The sequence below is a fragment of the Colletes gigas genome, unplaced genomic scaffold (assembly GCF_013123115.1).
Source record: "Colletes gigas isolate AHSC1104 unplaced genomic scaffold, ASM1312311v1 Colletes_gigas_Sc00002, whole genome shotgun sequence".
NCBI lineage: Eukaryota > Metazoa > Arthropoda > Insecta > Hymenoptera > Colletidae > Colletes > Colletes gigas.
This window is the reverse complement of record NW_025106631.1, coordinates 3,459,815-3,477,778: the sequence shown is the minus strand read 5'-3', so window position 1 is coordinate 3,477,778 and position 17,964 is coordinate 3,459,815. Positions and strand designations below refer to the sequence as shown.

General features: G+C 40.2%; 1 protein-coding gene across 1 annotated transcript in view; it reads left to right on the top strand.

Moving 5' to 3' along the window:
- Positions 1-16,093, top strand: part of LOC122400502 — a 102,958-nt gene extending 86,865 nt beyond the window's left edge. The window contains exons 2-4 of the mRNA XM_043402023.1: positions 11,394-11,616; positions 14,000-14,212; positions 15,303-16,093. Of these exons, the coding sequence (XP_043257958.1) occupies positions 11,394-11,616; positions 14,000-14,212; positions 15,303-16,093 (1,227 nt within the window). The remainder of the gene's footprint in view (positions 1-11,393; positions 11,617-13,999; positions 14,213-15,302) is intronic.
- Positions 16,094-17,964: the final 1,871 nt, after the last annotated feature.

Below are 17,964 nucleotides of genomic sequence, written 5' to 3'. Positions count from 1 at the left end.
ACCTCGCTTATTGCCATTGTTCGCGTACGGATACTTGCAAATTTCCATCGAACGTCTTTTACAACTCGAAAGCACCACAATTACTCGCTTGTTGCCATTGACCACGTTCGGATACTTGCAAACTTCCATGAAACGTTTCTCTGTACTCGAATACGACACTCTCTTGCTTATCACGGATCGTTTCAAAGTCGTTTCAAGGTCACTTTGTATTGAACTATTTGAGTGTTAGTATTGAAATACAAGTATTCGAATTTTATTGGACTATTCGAATATCAGTATTCGAATTTTATCGAATCATTCTTATATTACTATTCGAATTTTATTGAATAATTTAAATATTAGTATTCGAATTTTATTGAACCATTCGAATATGGGCATTCGAATTTTATTGGACTATTCGAATATCAGTATTCGAATTTTATTGAACCATTCAAATATTACTATTATTATACTAGTATCAAATATTACTGTTCGAATTTTATTGAACTATTTGAGTGTTAGTATTCGAATTTTATTGGACTATTTGGATATCACTGTCGGATCATACGGATCAAGGATCGACAAACACCCGTTGGTATTTTAACGAACGAATATATTTAACAGAAAAGAACGATAATTCACAGGAATGCTTCGACGTGCGCTTCTCTACGTTTCTCCAGCTGGTCGGCTCGCCCACGTTGTCCGTTAACGTAACGGTCGGCTCGTCCACGTTGTCCGTTAAACGTAACGGCCGGCTCGTCCACGTTGTCCGTTAAACGTAACGGTCGGCTCGTCCACGTTGTCCGTTAAACGTAACGGTCGGCTCGTCGACGTTGTCCGTTAAACGTAACGGTCGGGCCACCTGTGTCAACAACGTCGCCGAACGTTCGCGGAACGAAGGCGCACGGAAACGAGAGCTTGTCTTTTACACGCGGCACTATGATTCACTCTTGTTACATTGTAATTATTCCTCGACACGTACTGAACCCACATCACTATTCGAATTTTATTGAACCATTCAAATATTAGTGTTCGAATTTTATTGGATTATTTGAATATTAGTATTCAAATAGAAGTATTCGAATTTTATTGAACTATACTTGTAAATTATCATCGAACGTCTTTCAGGACTTGAAAGCGCCGCGATACCTCGCTTCTTGCAACTGTCCACGTTCGGATACTTGCAAATTTTCATGAAACGTTTCTCTGTTCTCGAATACGATACTCTCTTGCTTATCACGGATTGTTTCAAGGTCGTTTCAAGGTCACTGTGCCCTTATTGAAACTAAAAGTACAAGGTATCGTCGAAAGAAAATCGACCAAACGAATAAACAATTATTTCTGTTGCATTGTATAATACGTTTCTTCGAGTTTCTAAAATTTTAATTTCTTTGATGCAAATAAATATGCAGTAATTGTTGTTAGTTCTAGCATTGAATGATCTCGAAGATAACATGGTGACTTACGAAGATTGTAAAAATATATTCTTTTTTTGGCTCTAGCGTTGCTAAAATATCGGAAACTCCGAGGTGGAACTGAATTGTATATATATATATACTGATCCTTAGAGATTTATTTAGATGTATATCGATGAACGTGTTAATCGTCTATTCCTATTACGATTAATCAAATTTCATGTTCCACTTAGGTCGATTAGAATATACTTGTGTTACGTGACAGCTCGGCCATGACGACCTATGGCTCTTGGGACCCGATTATCCGAATTATCCTTGGCTGACGCTTGCAATGATAATGGTGGTTGTTTCTCAGACTTATGCTGGTATTCTCAATGTTTCGAATCAAAATTTTCGTTTATAAGAAAAAAAATTAATTGAAAACGAAAAGAAACCGTTGTTTTAAGTAGAAAAACCTATAACAGATCGGACCATACTCTGACTGTAAAATATATTATTGTTAGCGAAGGATGGAGTGAATTTAAACAATCTTCGTTCATACATACGTAAATTTATTCCCGTTTAGGATTGTAAATTTTCTCCATTGTTAATTAACAATAATGTATTTCGTGTTTCGAGTATGGTCGGACCTAATATGGGTCTCACTACTTGAAACAACTGTTCTTCTTGGTTCATATTGTGGTAGATCGGCTAGTTACGGTCTTGGGTAGTCGCAGCGCCACGCGGCGGACAGCGAGAGAATGAATGTGTCGCGAGCGAGTTGAGGAATCGCCACGAGGCGAGCCAATTCTTTCTTTTGTAATTCACATATACCTATATTAAACTAATTATTCACTACGCAAACCACGACTGGGTTCTTCAGACACTACAATATAGATGATTATTAAACGTACAAAAAAAAAATAAGTTTCAATATATATGTTATATAGAAAAAAAATTTGTAAAATCAATAATTATGCTACGTACAACATTCGTAGTATTTCGATAAAGCACACTTGTGAAACTATGTAACGCTGTTCCCCGATATATTATATTTTCTATCGTACGTTTACAATTTATCCAATACTGCAGCCTCGATTTAAAACTCAATTTAAACCTAACCTACATGTACGGGATACCTTACAGTCAATAATTTTGCGATGTATAATACACATTCGTACCATTTATATTATATATATACTTAGGAAACTATGTAATGATATTTTCCAATATATTATATTTTCTATCGTACATTTACAACTTATCCGATACCGCAACCTCAATTAAAAACTCAATTTAAATCTACGCGCGTATAATTTCAAGATCCCCGGCTTATAGAAAATGCAATTAACAAAATGGGCGATTTTCTGTTCCGATAAGGTATTTTGTTACGACTTCTATGAAGATAATAAGATTAAGTAAGATTATAGAGCTCAGAGAAAACTACTAAAATAGTAAACTACCCCTAGACATCTCTGGTTATGATACAATTTTTTGTTTGAGTCTAAACATAATTTAATTTAATTTGAAAAATATAAGACAAAGCCTTCTTCTCGAAATCCAGTCAATTTCGCCCAAAACAGATCGAAAATTCCCACCCTCGACCATCGAGAGCAAGAATTCGATTTTTCGACACAACCCCTAAACTGAAAAATCAATTATCGTATTATAACATCCCTAAATCGTCAGATATCTCCCACAGACCATCAAGTCCTCTCAAAATCCAATCGATTTCATCCAAAACGACCCCAAAAATTCCGCCACCCCCGACTAACCTGATCGTCAAGAATTTCGACCTCGATTTCCGGAAACAACCCCCCGAAACTAAATCGAAGCAATCACCCAACGTCCAGGAACGATCCTGACGCATCCCTGGAGCCCGTCAAACTCGAGGAAGACGCAGGGAGGGGGGCATCTTGCCCCCCGAGTACGACGTCGAGGATCGGACGTGGAAATCTGCAAAATTACGTATTGTTCGAGATCTCCGGGTCTATTATGGCGATCTAAGTAAAAGAACGAAGGGGGTAGGGGCGGCTGGTTGTGGGGGGAGGGTTGTCGGAGGCGTGGGAGGTGGGATAGGGGTTGGCGGGGGTGGGTGCCGCATCTGCCTAGCTCGAACGCGCGGATACTCGTCGGAGGCTGGAAGAGAATTGGGTCAGGCAACTTGGAGTGTACTTCAGGTGTAGCTACCTATCTACCAACCCACCAACCTACTACCCTTTCGCGTCCTTACCGAAGAATCTATCCCCCTTTTTCTTTCCCTCGTTAACCGCGACGCGCGGCAGTTCGCCACCGTCCCAGTCGTCGTCGTAGGGGAATCCATCGAACCAACAACCTTTCCACGTTCCGTGCTCTATCTGCGGAGCTTTGTTCACCAGTCGACGCCTCGCGTACGCTCGAACGGGGGCGTCGATGGCTGCCCTGTCCCAATTAACAGGTACCAATTTCAATGTCACCCACCTCGAACTGCCGGGGAGGAAAGTAGGACCCGCAGTACGCGACAATTTAATTAATTAACGAATTTCACTCCGGGGAGATACACCCCGTTCTCAACCCCCTTTTTGCTCATTTCTCCACTTTCGTGCTTGCCCTTTACGCGTTAGGCTCGCAATTCTCCGATTTCGGGCTGACACGACTTTAACATTCGATCGTTTATCGGGATATAACAATATAAACCGGTATAACGATCGCAAACAATATTTATAAAAAATCAACGAACGATGTTTTTTTCTCGCGGTCACCCATCCTGAGTCAGTACGCGCCCAATGATGCTGCACCTCGACGATCGGACGCTGTAGCGTATCCAACGCGACGCGATCCCCGACAAGTTTATTTAACAATTTCAACCCTAAACCCTTTGCACTACGAATCGTATTTGAATTTTGTTACCAGCAGCTTCCAACGCTTTTAAGTGTTTTATTTGAAATTTACGTTAGCTAAAAAGTAGGGCAAATTTAAACAAATTCGATTAAATATCTGTTTTATTTACATTATTGTTGTATTTTTCAATTTTCAAGTGTATATCTCCTTGGTTTGGACTTGAAAAAGTGTCGAATGGGACTCGACATAGGTGTGCAAAGGGTTAAGAGTAGAATAATTATTTTCTGTGGCTTATACGGTGGTGTAATCGACGGAAAATTGATTACTGTATAGAAGGTGATCATTTCTGGCGAGTTGGACTGAAAGATGTAGAATTTTGACTCGATTCTCACGTATCAACCCCTCTAATTGTCCAGGAAAACGAACAATTTCTTGTGAAACTATTTTTATACTTTCGAGGGGCCCTGTCTAGATTTATTTATTTTTCTAATCTTCAGAAATGGCAATTTCTATGTTTAGGGGTTAATGAATGACTTGTAGCACTTCTTTTCAAAGAACAAATATGTTAAAATGTTTGGAGACTGCAATTGGGGAGGACAATACGACGAAATTTGTTTTCTACTGATTTACAATCGTACTTGGCGATGTGATGCCTCTTCGAGAGACTTATCGTTCGATTTGAACGAAGTTGGACGGTTATTTGGGTACGAGAGAAATAATATCTACGATTGTGACGACCATGAAACCACCTGGGGTCGGGAAGAAGAACGTGCTCACTTTCGCCGTTGGTCCAAGATGCGACTCACGTGTCCCCATTTCCTCCCCTTGGACCCCGTCGCATCTTATTTCCCGTTTTCACGGGACGCGATTTGTCTCCGCGACGCTCCCAGCATAATCGAGGAACTTAACCCGCGACTCTTCGACGGACGACTTCGTTTCATCCCCCTCCCCATCCCCCAACCCCCATCGACTTATTTCGACGTTGCAAACGATTCCTCCATCGAAAATAATTTTTTATCGTTGCAAAGATCTGGATCGAAACCTTGAAAAACTGACGAAAAATTTCTCGTAATCGTGTATCAAATATAGAAAATAAAATTGAAAAATTTGGATAACGATAATCCATCTTTCCACCCCCGATTTTGTGATAGAAAAGCACCCACGTTAAATTACGAAAATCAGTAAACAATCGTACATCGTAGTTAAATTAAAAGATCACCGATTGAACTCTGAAGAACAATTATTTTTTTTTAAATCAGCCCCCCTCAGGAGTTATTTCCTTTACACGAAAATGTACGAACGCCTCTGTGCACGATAGTAAACGTATCATATAATAATAATACTAATAATATCGAGTTTCCATCGCGCGACCACTCGACGTAAAGTCGATAATCGAAAGAAAAAGGATGTATCGCGGAGGAAGGGAAAGGAAACGTCCGCGAGGATGCTCGGTTCTCTCGGGGGGCAAGTGGAAATCGACAACCAAACTCTCGACGGGATGGTATCGCAATGATAAAAATGGACAAATATTTCGGGACGTTTAAGGATTCGAGGCTGGAGGAAATCACGTGCCCCGATGGCCGTGTTTCCTCCGAGCGAACCGAGGAGGGGGTGAAACTATTTCAATAATTTAATATTCGAATATTTTATAAGCGTCCCCGGTATTATTAGACAACTTCGAAATTCATTATTCGAATATTACCAGAGGGAATACCGTTACTCGAGCATTACTGTTCGAATAATATCCAATATCTCTGTTCGAACGTCTCCGGTCGAATATCATTGCTTGGACATTCGTGTTTCAATGCCAATCGTTGAATATTAGTTGTGGAACTTCGTTATTCGAATTTTATTGAAATGTTCGAATAGAAGTATTCGAATTTTATTGAATCATTCGAATATTACTATTCGAATTTTATTGAACCATTCAAATATTAGTATTCGAATTTTATTGGACTATTTGAATATCAGTATTCGAATTTTATTGAATCATTCAAATATTACTATTCAAATTTTATTGAACCATTCAAGTATTAATATTTGAATTTTATTGATTATTTGAATATTAGTAGTCAAATAGAAGTATTCGAATTTTATTAAACCATTCGAATATCAGCCTTCGAATTTTATTGAAATATTCAAATACAAGTATTCGAATTCTATTGAATCATTCAAATATTACTATTATAAAATTATTACTATTATTATACTAGTGTCAAATATTACTATTCGAATTTTATTGAACTATGTGAGTGTTAGTATTCAAATATAAGTATTCGAATTTGATTGGACTATTTGAATATCAGTATTCGAATTCTATTGAATCATTCAAATATTCCTATTCGAATTTTATTGAACCATTCAAATATTAGTATTCAAATAGAAGTATTCGAATTCTATTGAACCATTCAAATATTAGTATTCAAATAGAAGTATTCGAATTCTATTGAATCATTCAAATATTACTATTCGAATTTTATTGAACCATTCAAATATTAGTATTCAAATAGAAGTATTCGAATTTTATTAAACCATTCGAATATCACTATTCGAATTTTATTGAAATATTAAAAATCAGTATTCGAATTCTATTGAATCATTCAAATATTACTATTATAAAACTATTACTATTATCATACTAGTATCAAATATTACTATTCGAATTTTATTGAACTATTTGAATGTTAGTATTCAAATAGAAGTATTCGAATTTTATTGAACCATTCAAATATCAGAATTCAAATTCTATCGAATCATTCAAATATTACTGATTCAGTATCCTAGTTTTAGAATTATTATTCACATGTTAATATTCGAATCGAACTATTCGAATGCCTGAACTATTTTTTGATACCATCATTATTCGAATATAACTATTAGGTGATTATAATCCACAAAAATTCCAAAGAATATTCAAGCGTTAGTTCCAAGGAAGTAATTCTGATATAGAATAACGAAAAAAAATTATTTCCCCGCCATTACTGCGTCCAATGAATTAGTCAACACTGAAACTAAACGGTAAGTGGCTGACCTAAGGGACAGGGGATGTCTCCACAAGGAAACGTAATTTGAAACTTTCATGAAATCAGTAAACTTGACAGCAGTTTTCTACAAAGAGGAGGGGGGCATGACCCCTGGGGGGGATGGTGGACGTTTAATTATCTGGGGAGGAAGTCAAATATTTTTTCTATTAATACAAGAAAGACTAGGGAAGGGGGTCGTTGAATCCATCTAGTCGCAAATTTCTAATCTTCCAATAAGTAAAATATTTCCAAAGTGTCCAGAATCATCGAAAACCATAGTTTTCAAATAAGTTTCGACAGAAATGAAAAGTAATTTTTTCGAACGTCCTCTAAATAGAACACTGGTATTAGAACTTCTATCCATCCGCGATATAGAAATATTTTTTTTTCAAGATTGGGGGAAATCACTAGATTAGAAACTGGCAGTTTCCAGGAATTTTCCAATCATTTTTCATACGCAGTACCGTGAAAGATTCGATAGCATCGATCGAGAGATTATAAACTCGACGACGCAGGAACGAGTATTGTGGGGAAATTCAAGGGGAGCAAGGAGGGGGCGAAACGAAAGAAACTTCGAACCAGCAGAGCAACGATGGGAAAGGACAAACGAAGAAACAGCGAACAATGCGGTACAACTAGACCGTGCGAAGCGTAATATTTCTGCCAGCTGGAACAGCCCAGTCCGGCGATCCTTGACACGACTTCCACCTACTTCCGGTAGAGATTACCCTGGCTCGACGTTCCTCAAAAATTCCTAATGTCGAACGCGTTTCGTTCTAATCGATACACCTAATCCTGCCTTAAGTTCTTTAGGAGTTCTTTGGGAATTTTTTCAAGGGAACCGGTAAAAGTTTTTTGAGTAAAGTCCAAATACCAATATTTAGATCCACTCTCGAAGAATGGCCACAATTTTTTTCGTACAAAAATATTCAATATTTTAGAAGCTATGATAATTTTAGTAAAGGTCTCAAGAAATATATATCCTGGTTCTGTCTTAAGTTCTTTAGGAGTTCTTTGGGAATTTTTTCAAGGGAACCGGTAAAAGATTTTTGAGTAAAGTCCAAATACCAATATTTAGATCCACTCTCGAAGAATGGCCACAATTTTTTTCGTAAAAAAATATTGAATATTTTAGAAGCTATGATAATTTTAGTAAAGGTTTCAAGAAATATATATCCTGGTTCTGTCTTAAGTTCTTTAGGAGTTCTTTGGGAATTTTTTCAAGGGAACCGGTAAAAGATTTTTGAGTAAAGTCCAAATACGAATATTTAGATCCACTCTCGAAGAATAGCCACAATTTCTTTCGTACAAAAATATTGAATATTTTAGAAGCTATGATAATTTTAGTAAAGGATTCAGGAAATTTATACCCTGGTCCTGTCTTGAATTCTTTGGGAGTTTTTTGGGAATTTTTTTCAGAAAACCGGAGAAATATTTTCACGTCGAGTTCAAATACAAATATTTAGACCCACTCTCGAAGAATAGCCACAATTTTTTTCGTGCAAAAATATTGAATATTTTAGAAGCTACGATTAATTTAGTAAAGGTTTGCAAGGCCATTTTCTCTCTCGACGTTGTTGCTCCCATTTTCGAATATCTAAAATAATATAAATGTTTCTTTCGAACGCGAATGTTTTTTTAAAAGTCTCTGAGATTTGTCTCTGATAAAAAGATCGAGATATATTAAAATTGTATTCCCCGCTTTTGATTGGCGTTATGCATAAGTAGTCGGCATTTTCGCGACCTTGGAATCGCATTTGCCTCGATTTCCCTTTGCAACGCGTGTCCAGTACACGCCTCCGAGGCCCCCCAAAGCTTTATTATCCGAGACTCCGGTGACTTTAAACGCTCTCAGACCTTCGAAACCTCCGTACGCCTCGTTAGTTCTTCCGCATCTTGAATATGCATCCAAGATTTCGAACCCTTTGCGACTTTGTCGACGCCGGGCTCCTCGAGAGTCTTCGACCAAGATTTCTTTCAAAATTGCCAGACTTCTGGACGCTCGTTGATCGATTTATGTCAGAAAAAAAAACACACACACGTAACTCCATAATGAAATAATAAAATATCGAATCCCTCAATTCCTGAAAATCCACGACGATAAAATTCACTTTTCGCGTTCGTGTCTCCCCAATAAAAAAGCTAATATTCGGGTGGAAAAAAACGAAATTTACAACTTGTTTTCAACGTGTTAACGCGATCCCTGATCCCACGACTCGTGGCGCTCGAGCACATATCGTTAAATAGTAATGAAACGACGGCGATGAAAAGTTTGGCGCTGTCCCAAACTTCCGTTTTATTCGTATCGGATTAAGATCGAAACGTCTTAAACTGTTTTCGCTAACCTCCCGGCCATCCAGTGCCAAATTTCCCAAATTTGATCTCGAAAACACAAATTCCTAAATTCCTAAATTTTTCGACGAAAAAAAAAATTTCAAATCGTTCTGGAAAAATTATTTTCGGTTGCGGGGGTCAATTATAATCATTTTTGGTCATTACACATACCCCCGAAATCCTACGCACTTTCGAGAAAAAAATTCCTAAATTCCTAAATTTTTCGACGAAAAAAAAAATTTCAAATCGTTCTGGAAAAATTATTTTCGGTTCCGGGGGTCAATTATAATCCTTTTTGGTCATTACACATACCTCCGAAATCCTACACATTTTCGAGAAAAAAATTTCTAAATTCCTAAATTTCTCGACGGAAAAAAAAATTTCAAATCGTTCTGGAAAAATTATTTTCGGTTGCGGGGGTCAATTACAATCATTTTTGGTCATTACACATACCTCCGAAATCCTACACATTTTCGAGAAAAAAATTCCTAAATTCCTAAATTTCTCGACGGAAAAAAAAATTTCAAATCGTTCTGGAAAAATTATTTTCGGTTGCGGGGGTCAATTACAATCATTTTTGGTCATTACACGTACCCTCGAAATCCAACGCATTTTCAAGAAAAAAATTCGAGAAGATGCCTAAATTTTTTAACGAAAAAAAAAATTTCAAATCATTCTGAAAAAATTATTTTCTGTTGCGAGGATCAATTACAATCATTTTTGGTCATTACACATACCCTCGAAATCCAACGCAATTTCGAGAAAAAAAATTCCCGAATATTCCTAAATTTTTCGACGAAAAAAAAAATTTCAAATTGTTCCGGAAAAATTATTTTCGGTTGCGAGGGTCAATTGCAATCATTTTTGGTCATTACACATACCCTCGAAATCCAACGCACTTTCAAGAAAAAAATTCCCAAATTTTGATGAATTTTTGAATTAAAAAATGATACGAAACTTGAAAAGATTGCCGTGATATTCAAATTTCGATGCTGGTGAGAAATTATTTTTTTTCCAAATTACACGATACGTTTCGTGGAATGATTATTATCGTCGATTGAGTTCCGTTGATTCTTTTAATTTCGTTGGGGGTTGTTTGTATATGGCGGTGAATTTTTGACCGGATAAGAATCCCGCCCTGCGGGGGAACGTAATACGCGCGACCGCGTCATTTTACTCCGGCTGGTTCCGCCGTGTTCCTTTCGGGTCTCTGTACACGGAAAATTTAATAAAGCGCGGCCCGAAGGAACGAGGAGAGAGGAAAAAGAACGGAACACAGGGAGAAAGGAGTCGAGGATAACTTGCCACGGTAGATAAAAGGTTCCTCCCTGCAACCGGAGCGTAATTATAACGCGCTCTTAGAGGACGCGCGGGAAGGGCTAACATTTAAAGGATATGTAGGTCAGCCACTGACCCGCCTTATTGCAACTCCCGACCCGATCACCCCAAACGGAGCCCCGAAAATCGACCAAACACGAAACTACAACGAATATTCATTTATACATTCACTTATCCGGGGACCTAGCCACCATTAAAAACGAACGCTAAATAACTAAATTATTATTACACTAACAGACGACTATAACAGGAACTATAAACCAAATTCTCCTAACCTCTGAGATTATAAAAAATTAAAAAAAAAAATTAAATTTTTCCACGTTTCGGTATCAACGTTTCACTAAAATGCAATTTTCTTTCCAATTAGAATTAATATAAATTGCTAATAATATCGTGCGTTCTATAACTATGAATATTAAAATCTGAAAGATGCCCTTAAATTTTGCTTTTAAAATTAATTTACGAAAGATATTTTTTAACGAACATGGAAATTGGATTGTTTCAGGAGGCGTATAGAAAATGGGTGTGCAGTTCCCTGGTGCCTTACTTTGCTCACGGGGGACCGCAGGACTTGGACACATTGGAGAACAGCTGGGCCGGAAGCAGGCTTAGGCCCTGTCGGTCCTTCTGCCAATCCGTGGAGCAACGTTGTCCTTACTTGCTTCCGGGCGACCGTGCCCCTGCGTACCCCACGCAATACGCCGGTGAACCCACCTTTCTTTGCAGAGGTAATCGATCTTGTAATCCACCGTCGATCCACTGTAATTATTAGGGGCCCAACGAGATCGAAAACCCTTTATTTTTCACCCAAACTATTACATTACTACATCAGGGGGCCGATCTATCCCACCCGGATAACTGGTATTTCGCAAAAAGTCATGCGAGCAGCTTTGAAATCGAGTAATCTCGAATTACAAGAATTATTGTCCTAGCAGAGCACTTATCGCGGAGCTATCAGCACGATATAAATTGTAATTATAATTCATCATACACTATGATCATATCGAGAAAATGTTCACTCGACACGAGTCTATTTCACTCGTTCGTTTGTCGTTTTTACAATGGGATCTCGAGAAACTAGCTACGCAACAGGCGAGGTGGGAATACTTAATCTCCAAAAAAGTAATGGCGGTTCGAGTCGAATATTTAAATTCCTGCTCGTATGACTTTTGTCGAAATATATTATTCCCCCGTTTGCAGGTTCAAAACCCACCGATTCTAAATATTTCTCGATGCATGTTTCGTGTTCAGATCGTTGTTAAGGATATTTATGAAAATGTTAGGGATCTCCAGCGCCATCGAAGGAGGGTAAAAATATTTTCTGGCACCCTCTTGACTCGTAAAAACTAAGCACATCGTGAGGAGAAAAGGAAAATCAGCGTCAAATAAAGAATACGATACCGCGATCAGATTTTTGGGAGAACTGGATATTTCTTTTTCCCCTTTAACGTTCATCGATAATCGACGCGTAATTTCGCCCGGAAAATGGAAAAGAGACAACGATGTTCCTTGTTTCGAGTCGCGTGCAAACGAAAGGGCAACGTACGAAACAAACTATCGACCATCCTCGACTTCCTGGACAGGTATTAGACAGTTTCCGGGCTCTAAATAAAATTTATGCCCGACGGGTCATCGGCCATGTTTTCCTAACCTCCTTGTTCCCAACGCGATCTAAAATAATCCTCGCGGAATTATTTTTGCACGTTCATAGGCAAAGAAATTTAGAAACCGAAAATCACTGTGAACAACGCTTTAGTATTAATTTCCAGAACGCGATAAGTGTCCACGATACAATGACAATTTATTATTCATCGAATATTTATCGTCTCGTATTGGAAATGAGTTTAAGTGAAATTCGAGAACTATTTAGACATTGAAAATTATTTTTGTTTCGAATCTTGTATAACAAGCACGTTGTATTTGAACGGCGTATAGGGAAATATATTACACATAGTTATCCACCAGAATATGCGAGATAATATGTTAATTAAATATGTAGTGTATGCAATAATACGTATTCGATGAATAATTAATTGTTCATCGGACTGAAATTTATTATACATTTTAATGCCCGCGAAGCTGTTGATGGAAATATTGTTCTTTTGTGAAAGACACTTGCCATGCATCCGGTAATCCGTATCAAAATTCACTATGAGGGTGCAACGACACGTGTTTAAACAGAGAACACTTTGTTCGGTGGATTTATGAATTATTTAGAATCTTTGAATAACTGATATTATTCCCGTATCGAAAACACACACTCTGTGTGGTTGTACGTGCCACAACTAATTTTTAAAATTAATAGAAATTAATTAATTAATCTTTGAAGATTAAAATATCCCCAAACACTTTCACGATAACGAACTTTATATTCAATTTGCACACACAAACTTCGACTCGAGCACTGAGAGTATTAAAAACGAAAAATAAGAAACTATGTAACACACACACTCGAACGAGATAAATTCAAAACCAAACGATCCACTCTAAGAGTAAATATAAAAAAATATTAACGTAATTGTAGCAGAGACAATAAACGACACATATATTTTAGGTTACGTTTAATGCACACGGCGCGTACCGTTGTATACATCGTACTGATTCTGCGCAGTGTTATACTATACTAAAAGAAAACGACAGCACGCCTGCCAACGAGGTAAAAAGAATGAGAAAAATTTCCAACAGTAATTAATAATAAAAATAACTATTCAAGAACAACGAATAATCAAAAGTTGCTTGATTTAGTTTCGAACTTCTCTTTCGTTTCTATAATTTCTTATTCGATGGAATTAAATTCAAATATAACCTACAATACTTTCGCGACCGTTTCGATCCTCGTCTCTTCTCCATTTCACCACGCCAAATTCTGTTCTCGAACAACGAACAACCATTTTACAAACTGTGGATTCCTCGATTTCAATTAACCAGTCTAAAAAGCAAAAGTCGATTCGTTGTTCGAGGAGAGAATTTGTTCGACGTCGTTTTAGCAAATAGTCGGGGTCTCAGGTCGTCTAGAGTGCGGTGAATAACGAAAGACGCGTTTACGGGGAACGAAAACGATCCTCTCGAACGTCAGAGACACCGGATCGTTGGAAAACGAAATAATTTCAGATCCAAACATCCCCGAGACCGGGGAGCAAGCCTCGAGGGCGTTGCATAGCACCGACGAGGACGAGTGCTGCTTCCACGTGTGCTCCGAGGAGAAACCAGGATCAGGCATTTGCGCGAATTGCACGGATCGGGAGCCACGGAAGCGCGGTAGAAGCCACGATCCACCAACGGCGCCCCACTGCGAGATTAATCCTATTCAACCGGCTTCCACAGGTATTTAGAAATTTTGGAAAATAATTTTTTGCTCCTCCAGGGGACCAAAGAAGGACTGTTCGAGACAGCAATTTTTCTCGATCAAAAATACTTAACGATTGGAAAAGTTATTCGAAAGTTGCCACCATGACTGTATTCTTACCGAATAAAATGATTTTAGATTCGCACACGTTTTTCGGTAACTTCTACAATCGTTACTATTTTTTATCTATATTTAGAGTGTAGACGAGGTATACGAGTAAACCTTACGCCTTATGGATCAAAAACGAATTTTTAAAAAAAATCGACAGGTGTTAGGTGCCTAAATTTTTCGACGAAAAAAAAAATTTCGAATCGGTTTGGAAAAATTATTTTCGGTTGCGGAGGACAATTACAATCATTTTCGGTCATTAGACATATACTTGAAATTCTTCCCGGTTTCGAGAAAAAAATTCGAGAAGGTATGCCATTTTTCGACAAAATTACAAACTTTCAAATCGTTCTGGAAAAATTATTTTCGGTTGCGGGGTCCATTACAATCATTTTCGGTCAGTAGACATATACTTGAAATCCTTCCCGGTTTCGAGAAAAAAATTCGAGAAGGTATGCCATTTTTCGACAAAATTACAAACTTTCAAATCGTTCTGGAAAAATTATTTTCGGCAGCGGGGGTCATTTGCAATCATTTTTGCTGAATATACATACCCTCGATATCCTACGCACTTCCGAGAAAAAAAATTCTTTACCGAAAATGTATACGTATAGCCCCCAGAAAAATGGGCGGAAAAAATACATTGGATGTAAAGTCTACTCGTGTACGTCGACTGTCTAAGGCAGCACCTGCTAGAGCTTACCAAAGAATCCGAATCCCCCTATTTCTTACTTCTATGGCTTCACCTCTCATACTCACTGCCAGAGGGCTACGCTCTGGCAAGCACAAGCACTCGACTGACTACCCAATATATCTCCTTGCCCGAGACAAGCTTTCCTTTCCTTTTCCACCGGCAGAGCGCGCCACACTTCCACCTGAAATACCGAACAATAATTTCGTCAGCACGCCTAGCGATATTTTAGGAGAGCCCATGACGGAAAGGTGGTTTATTCGATCCAGGTGTGCAGTACCCAGACTCGACGTCCACGAGCGGCGAGATCGACGGCGAGGGCGAGGAAGCGGACGGTTCGTCGTTGCCGTTGTTGTCGTCGCTGTGCGGCAGCGACGGTTTGGACACGGTGTCCATCGTCTCGTCATCCGGTCGATCGTCAGCCTCGATCCTGCCGCAGCTCGTCTGTCTGTGCTCGTTCCTCGGCGGCGTCCTCGGGAACGTCGGCACGGTGGCCGTACTCTGGATCGCGCGGCTGTTCCAACGGCCGACGGACGCGAAACCGGAAATCGGCACCGGTAAAACGGAGCAACGGACGACGACGAAGAAGAGGAGGAGGGGGGACCTTGTCGTTGGGTGGTTGCGCCGTTCCGGGGCTCGGTGTTGCGCGGGCGTGCGTCACGGTGCTCGGTGGATGCTCGGGAAGTGGGTGATGGTCGAACGCCGTTGCCGGGGCTGGTGGTGCTGGTGCTGGTGGTGGTGGAGGTGGCGACGCCGGAAATTGCGAGCGCGTCGGGGATCGCGTCGATGGCCGGTCGAGGCCGCCGTCGGCTGTCCACGTACGGCGTCGGTACGCTGGAACGTGGACGACGCTCGCGGGTGCTCGTCGACGAAGTGCTGTTGGCGACGATGGTGGTGGTGGTGTTGGTGGTGGTTGTACCGATGGCGGTGGCCGCGGCACGTGGTCGAGAACGATCGAGGGGACGGTGGCGGCCCCGAGGCACGGGGAGAGGCAGCGAGACGACGCACGCCGGCGAGACAACGTCGCCTCGGCTCGTCCTTGAGGAGGGATCCGCCATAGGGGTGGCTCCCTGGCGAAGCGCGTAACGCGCGAGACGCAGCTTTTTTCTATTCGGGGTTTACCGGAGCCCCGTCGAGCAGGACTCCGGGTATATACCCTCCGGGCGATTCCGGGCCCTCGAGAAAGGGTCGCGGGGACGGCACAGGGGGCGCGGACGTGGCGGGCGAGCAGCGCCACCTGGAGCGGCCAGAGAGAAACGGATAGCAGCGCCGCGACACGGAGGATTCGAGGAAACGGGGAACAGGAGGCGAGGAAAGTTTTTCGAGAGAGTGCGAGAGTGTGTGCGTGCGAGAGAGAGAGAGAGAGAGAGAGAGAGAGAGAGAGAGAGAGAGAGAGAGGGAGTGAAAGAGGGAGAAAGGAAGCACGACGAAGAATTTTGGACATCGAAGACGGACGAAGACGCGCCGTGGGACGCGGTTCGGGTCTTCTGGAGAGGCCGAGAGGACAACCCGAGGAACCGTGGCGAAAAACACGTACGTCTCGAATAATAATGATAACAATAATACAATAATAATTAATAAATTAAAATAATAATGACGATAACGACCGATTATCACGATGGTAACGATGATCAACGATGATGCCGATTAACGATGCTGATTAATGGCCGTTCACGAATAACGATGATAACGATGATGTTTTATGACGATGATTATGCCGACGATAAAACGCTGACGCTGATACGCTGACGATGATTATGATGATGATGATGACGATGAGAGATAATGAATTAAAAAAAAAAATAATAGCTAACGAATATTAATAATAATGAATAATGACATAAATAATAACGGTTAAATAATGAAGTAAAACGACGATGATGATGATGAAGAAAAAAACGATAAAAGTAATGTTAACATAAACGATAGAATGATTACAATACAACTATTATTATACATTCAAGTACGTCACATAAGTACACACACGCATACACACGGTACCAGATACAAAACGGGCGATAGGGAAGGGGAATCGGTGGAGCGAATGCGAGGTTTATGGCTCGGGGGAGAAGGTAGCGGATACAAGCGAGATGCCTGCACGCGTGCAAAAATTATTGAGGAAAAATGCGACACGCAACCTATACACACGCGCCACACAGACACGGACACACGCACACGTACACACACGCATACAAGACGTAGGTAAATAGTCTTTTGGTCGTGGAATAGAGGGATACGAGGAAGGGAGAGGGAATACGGGAAGGGGTGGGGGCAAGAAATTTTTTGCAGAAACGGCACGAGGATAAATAAACACGACGTTATCGAGGTATAATATGTGTTCGTTTAGACCTTACAATAAATAAATAACTATTATATTAATATAGACACGTAACGATACCAGATAATGAAGAATATGCATGAGAGCGTGGGTGGGAGAGCATGTAGGAGCGAATGAACACGAGGAGCGCGAGTACGGGGATAACGTTGATTAGATTAAAAGGAGAAATCGTAGCAAATCGACGGACTTTTTTTATAGAGAAACAAACGATTCGTTCCCGTGGATATATTGCGAGAATAACGATACGCAACAATGGAAATTACTTTCTTCCGTTGCCCGGTGCTCTGTCGCGCGCAGTTCGCGTGGCTTCGACTTCGCGGAACGGAAATATCCCGGTGGAAAGCCGCGAGGCGAGCGTAAGAGGTTCGAGAGACGCGTCCGCCATCTTGGTATATGCGCGAGGCGCGAACTCGTAAGAACGTTCGATTCTCGATCGTAACGAAGCACGCGATTAATAAAACGCGTTACACCACTTTGTTGCTTGTTGTCGTTAAATATATTAGTTGATTATTGGTTATAACGGGAACCAGTTGCTCTTAGGTTTCGTTTTAAACCGTGGAATACGACAAGGATGTTCGAGGACCGGGGCTGGG